This window comes from Protomyctophum parallelum (genome assembly GCF_964188405.1).
Source record: "Protomyctophum parallelum genome assembly, chromosome: 4".
NCBI lineage: Eukaryota > Metazoa > Chordata > Actinopteri > Myctophiformes > Myctophidae > Protomyctophum > Protomyctophum parallelum.
In genome coordinates, this window is record NC_139700.1 from 34,940,657 (window position 1) to 34,959,968 (window position 19,312).

The window sequence follows — 19,312 nt, forward strand, 5'->3', positions numbered from 1 at the left end:
AAGGATGCTGAAGTAACACGATTGCAAACAAGTGAAAGAAAAGGGGGTTTTCAGTTAAAATAACATTGACTTTCTCATAGATGTTTTGGGGTGTTTAAAGTTAGAAATGATAAAACATTTCAAATGTCCACAGTTCAATGTCCACAAGTAAGCTGGATGTTTTTACAGTTTGAATGGAGTTTCTAAGTGAAAGTGTGTAGGAGTAGATTAGGTGCCAAGTTTTGAGGAGAATAATATACCGGTAGTATACTGTAAAAATAGTGCAGTGCTATTTTCAGCTTGCAACCAATTAACCAAACATGCGTAACATCTGCCATTACGACGACATCAAGGCTTGCCAAAATATATTTTTGTCAACAAAATCAACTGTAGATTTAGTTGTAATGTGTGTCTGGCAAAGATCACATTATGGTGGCTCACCACTGCTAAATGAATATAGATACGGTATTTGCTTTCAATCTCCAGGACTGTTAGACAGCTCATATCATATTCCTTCATAATATATTCATTTGTTTTGCCACAGAGCTTTCATTTTCGAGGCATGTCAGGCCATTAGAGAACACCAACAGCTACTCCACATCCCATTCATTACACACATTATTGGATTAGGTCAATTGTGTGGCACAACCGAATGGGATGTGATGTTTGGATACTGACTGGACTATAGGGTCCTTAATGATTCCCTCTTAACAGTCTGATCCCTTTACGGTTCTCTTTAACAATTCATATAGGGCAGTGGTTTTCAGCCATTATTTGTTCCGAGATTTAGCCTCTCAGACCCAAGACCAATAACAAAGCTTCTAGGGAAAAGAAATTCAAGGTGAACATTGGTTCAGAACAGTGCTTCTTAAATAAATAATCACAGCTTTAAATAACAAAATATAAGTAGCTACTGTTGTAAAATATTGTAAACATGTCTTTACCATGTATTGGGGTCCCAGTCCAGAGATGAAATGGCCTAGGAACCTGTCACCCTAGGCTAATTCATATACAGTACATTTAATTTGAGGGTCCTTGAAATTAAAATGGGTGAGGATCACTGGGTTAATCTGAGTTAATTCACAGAAAATACAATGACAGCCTACACAACTTTTGAATGAGGGCTTATTTTGTTTTGAGTGAGTATTTAGTTTTGAGTTGAGTCTGACCGGATAGCTAGATTAGCTACACTACTAGGCAGCGTGTGGGCTAAATGCCCTCTGTTTACTCTTCAGTGCGTGTATGCGTGGCGGTGCTGCTGGCTTACTGGTACAGTATACCATCTTTGCTCAGATGGTATCTAAGGACACTGGCACAGGTCTTCAGTTCAGACTAACTTCCCCCTTCACCAACATCCCTTACAAACAATTATGAAGAAGAAAACAACACACAACGCAAGCCAAAGGATTGACTTGTGAGACTAAGTGCTTGCCTTGTTTCTATCCTCAGAATAGTGAGACTCGTGAGACTTTATCGTCTGTAGTCGGAGAACTGAACAGTGAACAGAAAAAAAGATCAAAGAGGTGCCCAGAGGAAAAAGAACTGCTTCAATGCTCTCTCTCTGTTCTTTATCAAGCCCCTGTCTCCAGTCTCTCTTCCAGATTCAGCTCTCTCTGGATCTTCTGTCCTTTCATCTCAAGCCTCAGTCTACCGTCACTCTTCCAGCTAACTTCTTTCCATATCGTCTCTGTCAGGTGGAAACCTTATATGTCCAAAACTGTTACTTTTCAGGATTCAAATTCAAAAGTAGCAAACAAATACGGGAGGGCAATAGTTGGCAGTGGGAGCATGCACTGCACCTGGCTCCATTGGCTAGGCGCCACGCTGTAGTATGATCAGGTAGGTTGTTGATGTTGAATACGGAGGTTTCTGTTTTGTCATCTTCTATTTTCCACCTCCTAATTAAAATTATTTTTGTTTTCCATCGCTAGACTTTATGCTTGCCTTCTTTATGTTCTTTTCCCTCTCCAATTATGTTTTATTTTTCATCTTCTAATATTTTCTCCCCCAAAGCTGTAACTGTGATGTCAGGCCATTAGAGAACACCAACAGCTACTCCACATCCCATTCATTACACACATTATTGGATTAGGTCAATTGTGTGGCACAACCGAATGGGATGTGATGTTTGGATACTGACTGGACTATAGGGTCCTTAATGATTCCCTCTTAACAGTCTGATCCCTTTACGGTTCTCTTTAACAATTCATATAGGGCAGTGGTTTTCAACCCTTTTAATGTCAAGGGCCATTATTTGTTCTGAGATTTAGCCTCTCAGACCCAAGACCAATAACAAAGCTTCTAGGGGGAAAATATGCAGATTGCGGCGCCTAGATGTGTCACAGAGACTAACATTTTTTGGGGGTGTTTTACCCATTGCTGCAATTTGCTGGCTATCTGAATACCAAAACAAAAAAGTAATTACATTTACATATTATTGCTTATAGCTACTTAAGCAACGTTCAAACCTGGATAGTTAGAGCGGCACGATTACATACAAAGTAAATGCAACTTAGAGAACAGCAAATCAAAATAACTATTAGTCTACATTCTCCTGTGTAGATTTCTTGTCAAATAAGATATTTAACAAACACATTTAATAACCTCTTAAACCCCAGGGGGGTAAAGGGCGTAAATTTGCAACATCGGAGACCAATTGGGTCTCCATTGACCTGCTGAGCGCTGTTCAGAGGTGGACAGCCGCTGCCGGCGGGGGCAATGGGGCTCAAGAGGTTTTAACTTGTGAGAGCGTAAAATGGAACAGGTCATTTGGTTTGAATATACACTCTCAAGAGTTGAAGATCTAAACTTCTAAAGGGTCCATTTGGTTACCAACTCTCTGGTACCCCCTCAATTACCACTGGTTGAGAACCACTGATATAGGGGGTTTCAAATGGACCCTGGTAGGTCTGTAACTCTGAGAGTACAAGTGGAACCAAATGGAACCACAGGAACGCGGGAAGGCATTTATAGCAAGGGGGGCTGGGAGGGGGGGGAGGATCGGGTAATCATATGATAAAAAATCCATCATACACTGGGATCCTTTGCCTTTGCCGAGCAGCCAGGCACATAACGAACGAGCATTCACTCAGCCTCCTCCCCGCTATATGAGTCTGGACTTTGGCCCATATAAGGCAGAGTGTTTGCGGAAGCTGGAAAAATCTGAAAATGACCGGGCCCCTCCGCCGTCTCGCCGATAACATAAAACAAACAAGACCATATGTACACATCTGTTACTCGTCACATGTGTGATGGTCGTCGTTTGCGCCAGCAGGTCATGGATGAAACCCCCCCCCCCCCCCCCACCTCAAAGAAGCCTGACTGGACATGTTGACAAGCCTCAGGCCTTCTGGGAGAATCATATACTACAATAAGGAGCTTTTTAGTCATTCATACACCAAGTCTCTGTTCACAAAAGACAAAATGAAGCTTTGGTGATATTTTTGGGTTGCTTTGCTGCACTGCACTCTCACAAGAAAATCCCTGAGTGTTGTTGTTGTTGTACAGTACAGTATGCCACTTCTAATGAATGAATGGTGAACATTTGTATGTGCTGTGAGCCGCGGGACACACACAAACCACTACAAAGAGATCAGAAGAAACGCCTGCTTCAGCAGCTTCACTGGTGTGTCTGGGGTGTGTGTGTGTGTGTGTGTGTGTGTGTGTGTGTGTGTGTGTGTGAGGGTGTGTGTGTGTGTGTGTGTGTGTGTGTGTGTGTGTGTGTGGGAAGAGAGGGTGACATGTTTGCATGCGTCTGTCTGAATGTGCTGACATGCAGTTTTAGGGTCATCTGGGTGTGTGTGTGTGTGTGTGTGTGTGTGTTTCACTGATCACAATGCAGGCTTGACATAAACCACAATGTTGGGGGCAGGGGACAGAAGAGCATGATTGCACGCACACTAGGGATGGGATGGGACAATAATCATTATTATCGTTTATCGTGATGAGAACCGCCGCACAGTAATCATATCGTGATGATTTTAATATATATTGTGAAATTGTCCTCATACACTAGCAAGAAGTTGATTCAATATAGATTAGAACATTTGTATAATCCGGATCCGGATCGAGTTGAATAGTAAAATCAACAGGAAGTTAACATTAAAAGAAAAAGAGTATGAGGTTTGGCGACGCTCTATATTGCCTAAATTTTGTTTGTATACATACTAAAAGAGTGAATTTGAGAGCTGTTTCAGCATACAATGTAAGTCAATGAGGGGCATATTTTGAAATTTGAATTATCAGTTTCTAATCACTGGAGCACTGATTTCTTGTCCACATTTGGAGTTACATCATGGCAAGGTAACCACACAACCCAAACCTCTACCCAAGTGGTCTTGCTACAAAAGTGGTGGCATTTTAAGTTTCAAGCATATTATGATTATCGCTAATCGTTAATTGCAATGCTTTTTGCCACAGGCTCCCAGAAGAAGAAGTGTAATTATCATATCGTCCCGCCCCGCACGCATTCACGCACGCACTCACACGCACTCACACGTCACACACAGACCAGAGCTGTGTGGAGTATCGAAATGCTGTACGACAGACCAAACATATGTTTGTAGCTACGAGCATGTGTGTACTTGGTGCTCAGCGCTGTCATGGTAAAGGGGGTGGTGCCTGGCGAAGGGGTTTGAAATCACAAAGACGTGGCGAATCTGTCAGGGAAGTAAAACAAAGGAACACAAGAACAGGGAGGGGTGGCAGCAGCAGAGGGGGGGGGCTTCATTCCAGTGGCAGCAGGCTCATGTTCACGGACAGACCGCTGGTGGGAGGGAGGGAGGCATGGAGGGACGGACGGAGGGTAAGGGACAGGCATGAAAGGAGGAGGACTTTTCAGGGTTAAGGGGCTTTCATTCCGATGATGTCCGGCTAACTTACGGCGACAAAGACTGCTGACCCAGGCACAGGCACTGACAGTCAGGAGATGAGGGGGGCTCTGCATCCCCGTACTGCTATAGACACAAACATAGTACAGTCCAATGTTAATAATTTACATACTGTAGTATATGTAGCAGCAAGTACTATAAAGCACTAGAGTTGTTCCAATATATACTCATCAACTGCCCAAAATGCTGGTAGCCTATATCGGTATCAGCGACGGCGAGTATGCGATATTTTGAATGCTTCAGTTGATGTTGCGAGACTGTTTTGTACTCTTACTGTACTATTGATTTGCATTATTATTTATTACTAACTTGTAGCTGCAACTTGTTAATGGAATTTGTATACATTACTAGATCTCTGATTCTCAAATGTTTTCATTTCAAAGACACCCTTAACTCTGAGAGTGTACACTCTCAGTTACAGACATGTAAAGGTCTATTCGTAAACCCTCCCTCAAGGAACTCTTGGGGTACCTGAACCCCACTGTTTTATTTCTTACACACTGGTATCAGATCCTAGGTACTCGGTATTGACCAATACGCAAGTTATGGGTACCGGGAATCGGTATCGGGAAGGAAGAAATGGTATTGGTACATCTCTACGAAGTATCCACGAGGGTAAAAGGTTAAAGGCACCAGCAGCAAGGAGCTGATTATGTAAACACTATAAACATGTTGGATTGAGCAATAGAACACCTGTTAGAACACCTCTTTAGTCTATTGAGCTATATGAAACCTAGGAAAAAGGTTAATCTGCAACACAATTTTATACAATATGTTTGCTTCATCTCTCTCTTAGCTAACGTTGAACCCTAGAAGGCCAGCATACACTTTAGGTTTAGAACCAGTAGCTAAGCTAGCCCCGCCCAGAGCTGTAGCAATTGTAAAGTACAGTAACTGGCTGGCCTCCAAGCAGAGTGGAAGTATTTGGCAGCTTTTCAGTCTGATAAGAAAGCAATTGTCCATTATCATAAAGAATAATGCTCTAGCACTTGTAGAGCTGACACATATCAGTGCTGTGTCCTCACATACCGATACAAACATTTAATACTTCCAAGACTGATAAGAAAGCCACTGGACGTTTCTGAACATAGCAGTGATATTCAATATGGGGTTGCCTCAAGCTGGTAGAATTCACCCAGGCTGATTTAAACTGAAGGCATATTTATTATTTAACACAACTTTTCAGTTATCCGGACGGGTGCAAGCCTGGCTCAGGGAGGAGGACGCCCCTGCCATGCAGAGTCGAAGGTCGATCCCTGGTGGTGGGTGAACAAGGGGCGAAACACCAGGCCAGGATGGCTCCCAGAAGAAGACCCTATACAGCTGGTGCTTAGGCAACATGGAAGATACGTCAGATGTCCTGCAGGTACCAACAACTGCCTGCACAAATGTTTTAACCAGTGTGCACTAGAGCCCGACCAACGTTTAGGCTCGATACTAATGTTTGTTATCATTATTGTCATTGTATTTATAGCACGATACTATTGAGGACCTCACAAAATTGCATCTCATTCGCTTTTTGTACCTGCACGAGTACTGACAAATACAAATACATATTTGCAGCATGATGACAGCGATAACACGTGCTATAGACTAGAGGATATTTTGCCCTGATATTTATTTAATAGAGGTATAGAGTCTGCACACTGGTGATACTGAAAAAGCTCTGCTGTATTTAATTGCGACTTATTTTGACTTGATTCGATTTGGTTTGTTTGAAAGGTTTGAGGATAACACAAAGTCCTGAGACTTATTTCCATTGAGGTCCTCTCGCGTCAATGTTTCAATCAATTAAGATCTTCGTTAGGACTTAGGCTATACAGTACATGAAACGTTGACAACGCAAGGCAATACAGCAGAGCTTTTTCAGCATCACCAGTGTGCAGACTCTATTCTCGATACGAATGTGCGTGCACATGCCTTCTTCATTAATAGAGGTATACCTTGAGATTTGGACTTGCCCCGTGCCCTTTGGTGTGCCTTGGGCAATAAAAATCTGAATGATGGGCGGTTGCTTGCTTTCCAGGTGGCAGAGGAGGTGCGAGTACATAAGTACATAATAATAGTTACTGAAGCATTCTTTGTCTACCGGCTCCAGTGGCTGGTAAAACAATAGAGCTGGTGAATGTTGGCATTTATACTTCTGTAACCAGTCAGAAATGTTATAGAATAGAACTGGACCTCCAAATGATGACTGACTGAGTCTGTCACTGTACCACATTAAAGTAGCTGGTAGCGTATTTGGTTTGGTTTATTTTGAAAGTTAAAATACGTACAGCCCCCATCTGACAAATAAAGCGTGGACAAATCTAGCAGCCACAGACATCTAGCAGCCACAGACACAGATGTAGAGTACCAGAATTGGGGCTGATACTGCGTATAGCTGCTGGAAATTCCCTAGGGACGGGCACCAACCATGCGGCGGAGACCACAATGACAAATGGAAAGTTGAACTCCAATAGCCACATTCACAACTTTACTATGTTTCAGGACAATAAATAACAGGACATTATTGACAAAATAGTTGGCACAGTACTAGCCAGACTGCACAGCCCTGTCAAAATGTGAAAGCATTTGTTGGCTCATGGCTGGTACTGGTAATAATATCAAACATATGAGAAAAGGCAGTATTATACACTTACATTGCACTGAGAGAGAGAAAAGAAAGGAAAGGAATCTGTATAAAATAAATCGCTTTTCTGGAAAATGTATGTTGCTACTTGCTATTACAGTGTCAAACTTTCAATCAAACTTTTTCATGTAAAGGAGCCTTCCCGGTGTTAATGGGTTTAAGCATTAGTAAAGGGCATCTATGTAATGTGTCTTCTTAGACAGAACCAGTAAGTTTAGAGCTACTATACACAAACTTTCTTGACCAGGCTACAGGAAGAGTTAACATGCACTGTGTGACATACAGAGAGACAGAGAATTAGCCATCTACTGTACAGTAGCTGCCACCTACCCTATACAGTGTAAATTCTCTTTCCTCTCCCCTCCTCTCTCTCACTCACACACACACACACACACACACACACACACACACACACACACACACACACACACACACACACACACACACAATACTCACTCCCGTCTCTGGCCAGCTCACTTCGCCGGTGGAATATCAACACGGAAAGTGAATAGATTTGGGACTCCCGTATAGAGACTGGTGTGTATGTGTGAGTGCAGTTGAATGAACCCTTGCCTTGTATTGTGACTGGTAGTCAGTCAGCCTGCCTAACTTATTTACCCGCTGGGAGCATAGCTGCACCGCTGGCCCGGTTGCCTAGTGCCGTGTGTGTGTGTGTGTGTGTGTGTGTGTGTGTGTGTGTGTGTGTGTGTGTGTGTGTGTGTGTGTGTGTGTGTGTGTGTGTGTGTGTGTGTGTGTGTGTGTGTGTGTGTGTGTGTGTGTGTGTGTGTGTGTGTGTGTGTGTGTGTGTGTGTGTGTGTGTGTGTGTGTGTGTGCGCGCGCAAGAGAGTAAGAGAGTGTGTATAAATGAGTGTGAGTATGCACATAGACACATTCATGTGGAAGGGGCCCTATTTTGGGAGAATTAGGTGTGCGTGTGTGCAAATGCAATCTTCCTGCACTTTAACTGTACTTTTGATTACTGCTTAGAGGAAGCCTTTCTAACCAAAGAGCTAAAATATTATCAGCTAGAGCAGACCATCTCACAGTTAGGCTACAGATGTAAACATTTAGTTTTAATCTTTGGTAGCCTAGGCCTAGGGGACGTGAACAAGTTGGTTGTGACTGAGGGGCATTCGAATGGCTGGCAAACAGTTTCAGCTATTGTAGGAAGCCACTCAATTTGATTTGGAGGAGGCGTTGTTTCCTTTACTTTATCCATGATGACTGATATCTGCTGTGTCTGACAAGTAACAATGTTCTACCTTATAGACACTTTGTAATTGGCTGTTTTCCTATTGTCTGACTGCACTGGCAGGGTCCTTTGTAAGAGTGCGTGTGTGAGAGTGAGAGCGAGAAAGAGAGAGAACTAGAAAAAGTGCCCTTCTGGGCACAGGTCTCCACCAGGATAGGAATGTAGGACATCTGTTTGAAACTGAGCACTCCTGTGAACTTTGGAAGCCAATCTTAACCAATCAGGATGGAGTCTGAGAAATCTGAAAGACCGGTTTAGTTGAATGGCTCTAGAGAGACTGTGTACCAATTTGCGTGATGTTTGGACAAAATCTGTAGGTGTACTGTGCAAAAACTTGTTTTGCACAAAGCAGCCTCCTGGTGGCGCTATAACAGGCCGTTCTGGAAAGTTTGGGGCAGAGGTTCATCGTTGGCATCCAGGGAGTGTGTGTGCAAAATTTGGCATCGACCGGGTTAACGGTGGCCGAGATTAGCTGCTCACGGACACACACACGGACGGACGGACACACACACGGACGGACGGAGTGCAAAACATACTCTCCCCCCATGCCTTCGGCCTGGTGGAGACAAAGATAATGTATTCCTCCACAGTGGATCTATTGGAGTCAGAAGCTGTATAGCATGCACGTGGAGGTCTGTATGCATAAGGAGGAAACAGACAGTGCTCTAAAACCACCCTGGCCAAAATCACAAGCCGAATTGAAGCATCTAGTTGTACAAATTAACTTCAGATAGCCTACTGATCACACAAAAACATCAGGTTTTTGTGGAGGCAGATTTAAGAACATCAAAACATTTGTTTGCATTGCATGTCAAAGTCTGTGGCACGCATGGATTCAGGATTTGCAAGAGGCTGTATCACCTTTATCTTATGTGTACACTGTACTGTGTTTTCAAGTGTATATTTGTTCAACTGCATATTAGAAATAAATACACGTGGAGAATACTGACAAGCAAATGTTCAAAACAACAGTTAACATCAACAACTGCATTCCAAGTTGTCAGCGAGTATTTGCACGGATGCAGGCAACTACATACTTAGACACCAGAAATGCAGAAATTGCAGGCTAAAATGTAAACACAGCTTTTGTCTGTGCTACACTCCACTTAAGCCTGCATATGCTGTTCAGCGTTTCAGTAACTAACATCACAAGCTGTTTCAAAGGTATGACCAACTAAACTACAGACATTTTCCAAAGTTTGCATGTACTGTATACCCTAAAGCAGAGTGAGTGAGTGAGTGAGTGAGTGAGTGAGTGAGTTAGTGAGTGAGTGAGAGAAAGATCTACCATCTGGTATACTATTACTGTCTTGTCTAACCAAAGTGTTATAACTGCCTAGAGGCCTTAATATGTGTGTATACACTTATATATACTTATATGCTATGGCTGTGATCAAATTTGGGTTGGTATAACAAATTAACATTTTGAAGGAACTATGAGCTTTTGCCCAGTGCTGCTGACGATGAAACAGAGTGCAGTTGAAACCAGGATAAGATGAGGGGGTATAATTGCTGGGTATTTATATTGATGAATATTGAGGTCAGAGCGTACGGATTAAGGAATTAAGAAAAGTCAATGTGATGTGCTTCTATGCATAGTAACACAACACAAACAATGGGTTTTGTGTGCTGTGCATCCTTGATTTCCCTTCTGACCATTGAAGAGCCTTATTCTAAACGATATGGACTCCAGGGAGTCGCTCGCTGTCTCATCCTGTGTCCCACTTTCTATCTCTTTCTCTGCCAACGTGTCTGTCTTTTATCATCTCTACTCTGTCGTGAAAGTGACTGTCAGAGGTGTTGCTGTTTATAGCCTAAAACATATTAAAACTTTGAAGATATCGCTTGAAATAACACGAAAAGAAAATTGGATAAGCAAGTGTGACTAAGACGTTGTATACCTTCACGTTAATTAAGATGCACTGGATGAGAGCAGTGTTGACAGATTTTGTGAGAGAAATAAGCAACCAGGTATACACATTTTCAGATTTGGGGGTTAGGGTGGGACAAATAAATAGAAATACACATTCATTTGGGGGTCCATGATGACATGAAAACCACTGGTTTAAACAACATTAGGAAGCAAGCTCAAACTAGACAAAGTGCCAATCGGCACAGGTCTCCACCAGGGCAGGTCAGGTTGTGGCCTCATGGTGACGCTATAACAGGCTGTTGAGGAAGATTTGGGCCGGAGGTTCGTGTTGGAGGGATGCAGGTACAATGTTTTTCCATGTGTGCATACATAAGTTGTATACAGATCGATGCAGTTATAGCTAAAAACAGGAATTGGCCTGTTATAGCGCCACCGTGAGGCTGATTTTGAGGAAAAAATTGTGGCATGTCGTCCTCGGCCTAGTGAAAATGTGCGTGTATAATTTAACGGAAATTGCACACTGTGTTTGTGATTTGTGGCCTTTTTTCGAAATGGACGAATCGTGTGAGCTTTGGAAGCCAATCTTAGCCAATCAGGATGGAAGATGGGAAATGGTGCCGCTCCGTGTTGATCACATGACTATGGAGATAGTGTATACCGATTTGCGTGAAATTTGGATAAAATCTGAAGGAGTAATAATAGAAAATGAGTTTTACATATGTCGGCCTCCTGGTGGTGCTATAAAGAGCAGATGTGAAAAATTCCAGGCAAAGGTTTTTCCTTGGCCTCTAGGGAGTTGGCATACAAAGTTATCCACAGATCCGTGCAGTTAGAGGTAAAAACACTTTTCGGCCAGTTATAGCGCCACCTTGAGTCTGAGTTGAAATTGTTCATGTGGCATTTCGTCCTCGGCCTAGTGGGAATGTGGGTGCACAATTTCACGGAAATCACGCGATGTGTTCATGATTTGCAGCATTTTGTTTGAAACTGAGCACTCCTGTGAACTTTGGAAGCCAATCTTAACCAATCAGGATGGAGTCTGAGAAATCTGAAAGAGCGGTTTCGTTGAATGGCTCTAGAGAGACTGTGTACCAATTTGCGTGATGTTTGGACAAAATCTGTAGGTGTACTGTGCAAAAACTTGTTTTGCACAAAGCGGCCTCCTGGTGGCGCTATAACAGGCCGTTCTGGAAAGTTTGGGGCAGAGGTTCATCGTTGGCATCCAGGGAGTGTGTGTGCAAAATTTGGCATCGACCGGGTTAACGGTGGCCGAGATTAGCTGCTCACGGACACACGGACGGACGGACGGACACACACACAGACGGACGGACGGACGGACGGACACACGGACGGACGGAGTGCAAAACATACTCTCCCCACATGCCTTCGGCCTGGTGGAGACAATAAGCAAGCAATTACACTTTAGAAACAAGACCCCCCCCCCCCCCCCCCCCCCGCCCCAATAAAATTAGCAACCCGCAACCACCAATGTTTACAAGCGACTTTACAGAAAAATATGTCCAAAATTGCTCAGACATGGCAACACTGGATGAGAGGGGTGATGCTGACTGGAATGAATGGGGCATCCGTCCAGAGTTAGGGTAGCTAAAAATGAGGACATACTATTACAATATGATCAATGTGCCTGAAGCGCTCCTCAGAGCCAAAACTGCAGTGCTCATATTCAGATCCAGCTTGTTTTTGCACAATATGTATTAAAAAAATCGGCAATTGATTGAAACATCTAACCTGATTTATACTTAGCTGTGTGTCACAATGCGTCACATTTGTGGCATGTGAGCTTGTAGATCTGCTATTTACTGAGCACGACTGACACACAAAGTATAACTGAGGGCTGAGGCTTTATTTCCTTCCTGTCCTTACAGTATACACAAAGGGTTAACCAGAACAATGGCTTGCAGGCTACACATCCCATCTCCCCAGCCATGCGCTCACAGAGGCACAATAACATCACAGAAAGCCAAAAGAAACAATATGCACGCGATGAGCAACAAACTCATTAAGAATAATAACATTATCATTATCAATATTGGGATTGCAATATTTAAATATTATGCAAAGAAAAATATAATCAGGATTAGAATTGTAGTGAGAACCATGCAGCTACCTCATTTAATAAATGTATTCTAATCTGTAGGCCTACTGTACATCTACTTTTTCTACCATGTGCCTGTTCTAATTTATTATTCTACTTAAAGTGTATTCCATTCTGCTCTCAGGGTGTAACAGGCACAGCTGCCTCCACCCCTTCCACTGATCACCCAGTGCTTTAACTATTGATCTGTTTGTTTAGCTAGCTGACAACTAATCAATGGAGCATGATTGTAGAACATTGGAACCTTGCATGCTAAGAACCCAAAACGGGGACAAGCCGTCTTAGCTCAGCCACATGTGGACATCATGAGACATTATTGGACAGTTAGATATAGCAGTGAATGGCTATGGGTTATAGAGGCATGCCTTGGCTCAAGGCTATCAGTATATAGATGTATTTTATCGAGTCTGAGTCTGACTTAATCCAGACTCGATAATAAAATGCATCTAGTCTTGATCCAAGGCTATAGCAGGCGGCTTTTCTCAGAAGACCATTTCATATTAATATAGAGTATAGACTCACAAGTCATCTTTTGACACTGCCTGCCAGCCACTAGTTTGACAAGGAGGGTCCTGACTCCTGAGTCACAATATTAATGTGACTGCCTGGTGTTTAATGATGGTTATGTATGCTAAGTGTAACTAGAATATAGACGTTATACCTTCTTAAGTCTTATGTAATGCATCTCTTTGTTCTAAGTTCTCACAAGAGCACACCTTATTGTGTAGGTAATAGGTAGAGAGAGAGAGGGGGGAGAGAGAGAGAGGGAGAGGGAGAGAGAGAGAGAGAGGAAGTAAAGAACGGCATTCCTATGCATCGACGCTATTAATCACCGCTATTGGTCGTTATCGAACAATCAGGAGGGAACTGTCTATAGTTGCCTAGTAGGCAACGCACGTCGATGCAATTTGCTTTAATTACAGTTTCACTGTGACATGCAAAAAACCCTAAATCTTGAATAATTAACCATCGTGGTTGCATAATCAGAGAATATATAGAACGGGCAGCCCTACACTGTTGTAGAGCTCCGCTCGGATCAAGACCAATTTATTAAATTTGACGGATACGGATGTAAAATGCAGACATTACATCTATGATAGTATTATTTACCCAATTATGGCTATGAATGGGTGATTGAGTCTGAATTTTGCTTTCGGACACGAAAGCAGCCAGACTCAATAAAATGCATATATGATAGTTTTAATTGTCCCAAGGCCAATAGGAAGCCATGCAGTCACGGCGACACTTCTTCTATCAAAAATGCTTTTGTTGTGCGACAAATAAATAAACAAATACACTGGGCTACTCTGGTGATAACTCTCATACCAGGCGCCCAAACAAAAGTAGGCTATTATAGTGGTCCAATCCAGATGGCTTTGAGAGATTTAAGATACGAGATCATACGAACATTTTCATAAAAACAGCAAAAGAATAAAGTGTTATAGGCTATATGTGTCAACAGTGACACTAAGTAGATATAAGTGCAAAAGATCGCCGAGAAAAGAAACAAGTTGTGTTGTTATCCAACAATAGTCGGTGTTCGGGCTATGCTAAAACTTCACTGAAGCAGTTATCGTAGTTTCGAGTCTATAAACTTGTAATAACAGAAATAATACAATAGTGTATATACAAAAGTCCCGTGGTAAATGAACGGTGGTAAGCGTCAACAAACTGCAGTTATAGTTGGGTTTTACTCAATGAAAAACACATTGGCGTGAAGTTATGTCCCTCACAACAAATATGTAGAATAGATCATCCACATTGTGTGTGTGACTCTGTGCCTCCCTGCTGACTGACCATATTTAAAAACATATATCAATGTATAGTACTATAGTCTATTAGTCTCATCATACTCACATAACGTGCGTGCTTTTAAGGTGTAAATGTTAAATCCAACCAGGGTAAAGGACCGGCTCAGTTGGTGAAAACATCTCTCTATATACGTCAATACTTTAAACTATCTCTGTCTTTTTATTTCCAACCTGTCTGACTGGTTTCAGGAGAAAAGCAGAGAATTGTACCAGTGTTGCCAGATCCTGTTTTGCGAGCGAGAAACAAGTAACCGGGTCTATGAAAACAAGAGTCAAGACAGGTGTTGGGTGAATTCACCCCTGAGCTATATCTCTGAGAAATATGGGAGGGGATGGGGAGGGAAGCCAGTTTGATTGATTGATTAATTGATTGATTGATTGATTGATTACTTTATCAGAAATGCAAACAGCACGATCAGTGCTGTTTTTTGGCACGGGTCGTTGTAGACAAAACAAATACACATTAATGTGGGGGTCCTTGACATGAAGATGTTTGATGAACCATTGCTTTAAACGACAATATGAAACAATTAAAAGCCAAATATAACTAAGTAACTAGCCTACACTTTTGAAACAAGCCCCCAAAACCATGCAACTACAGAGTACAGAGAAACAATAGCAACGTCGCTCGCTTATAATAAGCAGACTTGGCAGCACTGAATTGTCATTTACATTTTTTTTTCATTTACACGTGATTGACGTCTCATTTTAACCAATGGGCTTTGTAGAGCAGAACTGACTGGCCAGTTAGGAAGAGAGTTCTCTTAAAAAACAGGCGGGGTTCCGATTGCCTAATTTATGCCCCGTCGCACGCAGGGGGCGCGCGCCAAAAATAGCCGACGTACAAGCTCACAACGCACCGCGTCCTCGATGCGTTGTGAGCTTGTAGGTCGGCTATTTTAGAAAGCCTTGTTTTTCTTTTACTGTTCGTTGCTCTGATCCGGTCTAGAGCCCGCCTACTGTATGCGCTATCTATGCGGTCATTTTCTAAGTTTTCTACGCACGTACATGCACAGACCGTTTCCGTATCCGCTCTTGACGGGATATTATAAACTGCAAATGGCTTTGAGAGATTGTGAGTTTAGGAGATTTCTTTACTGATGATGGCGGCAGAAAACAATAATAAAAAAGTTAAAACAATCAATGATCTCTAAAAAAAAATCCAATAACCAATACCACTGATCAAATGTAATAGCTTAGTTATCCAACTTATTTGCAACCAAGCAAACGTTTTAGTAGGCTACTCTGGACGTCTGCACGTCTGTTTATTTTATTTTTTACACCAAACCACTGTCATTTCAGACAGATCTACTGTAGGCTATGTGAATGAATCGACTAAAAATAAAAAATAATAATTAAGGCAATAATTTTAACTTTCATTATCAGCCAATCATTTTAATTAAGGCAATAATTGTAACTTTCATTATCAGCCAAACATTGCCACCTTCTGTAAATAAACCATAAATAAATCCATTTTGTTACTAATCTTCTGGTTTAAAAAATAAATAAAAATAGTGGGGAAATAAAAAAGAAAGTTAAATGAATTCCCATTATTATTATTATTATTATTTTACTAACAACCTTTTTTCATAGATGCCTAAAGGCTGCTATAGGTATTGTCTTGACTTCAGATCTTTGATTGAATACTTTAACAGTCTGATGACAGTTAAACACACACACACACACACACACACACACACACACACACACACACACACACACACACACACACACACACACACACACACACACACACACACACACACACACACACACACACACACACACACACACACACACACACACACACACACACACACACACGCAGTCGAATACTGACATCTAGTGACTGAGTTGGGATATCACATGAATCATGCTGCCATATACAGTCTGAATCAACCATAATAATCTATTATGGGGTCACTTGCTGAAAATCTCTTTGAAAATAGCCGAGCTACAAGTTGTGATGCACTGTGAGCTTGTAGATCTGCTATTTTCTCCAAATGATTGCTGAATATCCTTGACATAGACAAAATAAGGATAGTGATCACAAGAGAAAACAGTGTAACACGTAAGTAAATCGTAATTATAGGATAATTCTGAGAGTTTTTTTTTTATGTATTTTTATTCATTTTTACAATTTGCTGGCTGCTGGCAATATGAACAGTGAAAAACATTTTTGACTGTCTCTTTGCGCTGAGTTGTAGATCTAATATTTTCAGAGGATTTATTTTTGTACATTTTATGTAGCCTATGTTTGAAAACTTGCATGAGTAGCCTACTTTCTACTTTTGGTACTGTAGGTACATTTTGTTACCATAACCACTGTAGGCTGGATTTTCAGTGGTGAGGTGACCACCGGAGCTGAAATAGCGTTGAGCGGTGGTGAGTAAAAACAGAGAGAAGGGCTGGGGCGGTGGTGGTGGTTTGCTCTTCACCACGGCTTGTGACGTCATGTTGTAGTTCGGTGGTCACCTCACCACCGAAAATCCAGACTATGAATGACACAGTATTGTATTGATACTTAAGTACACAAATGTTGTACTTTTTCCAGCCAATCAAAGCATCGTTATTTGGTACACACATATATATTTTTGCCATAAATATGTTTTTGGACTTTTATGGATACAATTAAGCATAGCAAAACCCTGTTTCTATACACGTCTACATGTCTGTGCGTGCACGTGCACGCACATGTCTTATGGGTCCCCCCACTTCTAAAAGTAGCACCACACAACACTGGACATGCCTCTGAAAGGCCATAGCCTGTATTACACCTGCCAAAAAGTGGTTGCAGCTCCTACCGGTCATTGTGGATTATATTTCAAACACTAGCACCCAATCAATCAGACACATAGTGGTTATATCTATAAAAGCAGGCTTTAAAATGCAGGCTTTTCAGTTTCCTTCTGCCAGAAATTGCAACTCCTACCTGATAACTGAAGGCTTGTTTCAGCCGCAAAATAACTTAGTTAAATACTTGAGGGTTATATTTACAACATTATAGCTTAATCAGACAATTTGCCAGTGAGAATACCTCTAAAAGGCCACATAAGAAATAATATGCATTATTATTTCTTCCAAATAGTGATTGGAATAAACTAGTAAAGCTCAGACATGCACCCTCTGTAGACTAGACATTTTCATATCTCAACTCAAGACTCACCTCTTCACTCTTGCTTTTAGTTGAGTTTTGATATCTGTGTTTTTACTTTGTCCTGACTGATTTCCTGCATGTTATGTTTTGTTAGCTTTTATTTTTTTATGTTCTTTGCCATTGTTTTATTGTTTTAATTGTTTGCTTGTGTTTTAACGCTATTTTTATGCTCTGCCCCGTGAAGCCCTTAGCACTGAGCTGCATTTATGTATGAAAGGTGCTATATAAATAAAGTTTATTATTATTATTATTATTATTATTATTATTATTATTATTATTATTATATTGCAGCTCCTATACCTGGTCACTGGAAGGTATGCTCTGCATCAGGATGTTTTATTCTTGGGGGTTATATTTCAAACATTATAGCCCAATTAGACCGATATATCAATGTGCATAACTGCCATTCCAACCAATATGCCCATATATGGGCATACCAATATGGGCATATAGGCCTACTGATGACATCAGGGATCTCCATATGGGCATAAAAGGGCCTGTTTACCTATTTTAGCGCTTATCACCAACACTTTCACCTTTTCCCCTGAGAACTATAGCTGTCAGCACTGCTGTGCAGAACTGTAGACGTCAGACCCTGACTATTGCGATCGTGCTGGTGATCAATTGACTAAACAGTCATCGGCCTTGTGGATTGGTCAAACTTGGTGTGGACATTTGCATTTGGTAGGGTGCACAACAGGACAATTGCATTCATATACAGTAAGAGCTACAATTTGATAAATCAAGCTTGATCTACAGTGTTGAGGAAATGTTCTGCTGGACGGTCCATCTGCGTGGAGGTCCAAAAGGATACCGCCACGCTGCCGTTTCAGTGGGACACGAGGTTTACACCTTTGGAGGGTACAGTTACGACGACGCCGGGATTGGTGTGCACATTGTCAACACAGTATCTCTGCGCTGGATGACGTTGCCCCCAGTGCGGCCCCTTCCATGCGCTGGGGCCACACAGCTGTGCTTATAGACTATACCATCTACATCTGGGGAGGGCTGCCTTACTGCGACGTGCTGTCTGGGTTTGATGTTGAGACCCGCAGTTGGTACCAACCCAAGGCTTTTGGAAGTGTTCCAGAGGCGAGGTTCAACCACTCAGCCTGTGTCTTGGGAAAGGTCATGTATATCTATGGAGGAAAGAAGCTAACTGGTTACACTAATGACATCTACAAGTTGGACACCACCACAATGGCTTGGTCTTTTATTAACATCATAGGCACGCCGCTACATGCTTCGTCATGTCACTCTGCCACAATCATCGGGACAAAGATGTTTGTATTTGGCGGCAAGGGGTTCTACCATGACAACACCAGAGTTTTTGACACGGAGAACAACTTCTGGCTGAGCATGCCTTCTGCACAGCTCCTTCCAGAAAGACGTAGCGCTCATTCAGCTTTTGCCTACAATGGAGAGCTGTACATATTTGGTGGTGAACACTGTGACCAGTTTGGTGGAAATCGCCGGGTCTTCAATGATCTGTGGAAATTTAATCCAGAGACCTTTTCCTGGAAGAAGGTTGAGCGCAAGGGGAAATGCCCTTTGCAAATGAATGGTATGTGCTGTTGTATGGTGGGAGATCGTATCATCCTTT

The 19,312-nt window shown here is 42.0% G+C and overlaps 1 protein-coding gene across 3 annotated transcripts in view; it reads right to left on the bottom strand.

Moving 5' to 3' along the window:
• Window positions 1-14,734, bottom strand: part of enc2 (ectodermal-neural cortex 2) — a 55,675-nt gene extending 40,941 nt beyond the window's left edge. Inside the window, exons 1-2 of one of the 3 annotated variants that reach the window (XM_083762457.1) lie at window positions 14,599-14,734; window positions 4,861-4,934 (exon numbers count right to left, since the gene is read on the bottom strand). In XM_083762457.1, the coding sequence (XP_083618583.1) occupies window positions 4,861-4,924 (64 nt within the window). In that variant the 5' untranslated portion in view covers window positions 4,925-4,934; window positions 14,599-14,734. Of the gene's footprint in view, window positions 1-4,860; window positions 4,935-7,956; window positions 8,020-14,598 lie in introns of those variants that run through there. The other 2 variants (XM_083762458.1, XM_083762459.1) reach the window with 2 other exon arrangements.
• Window positions 14,735-19,312: the final 4,578 nt, after the last annotated feature.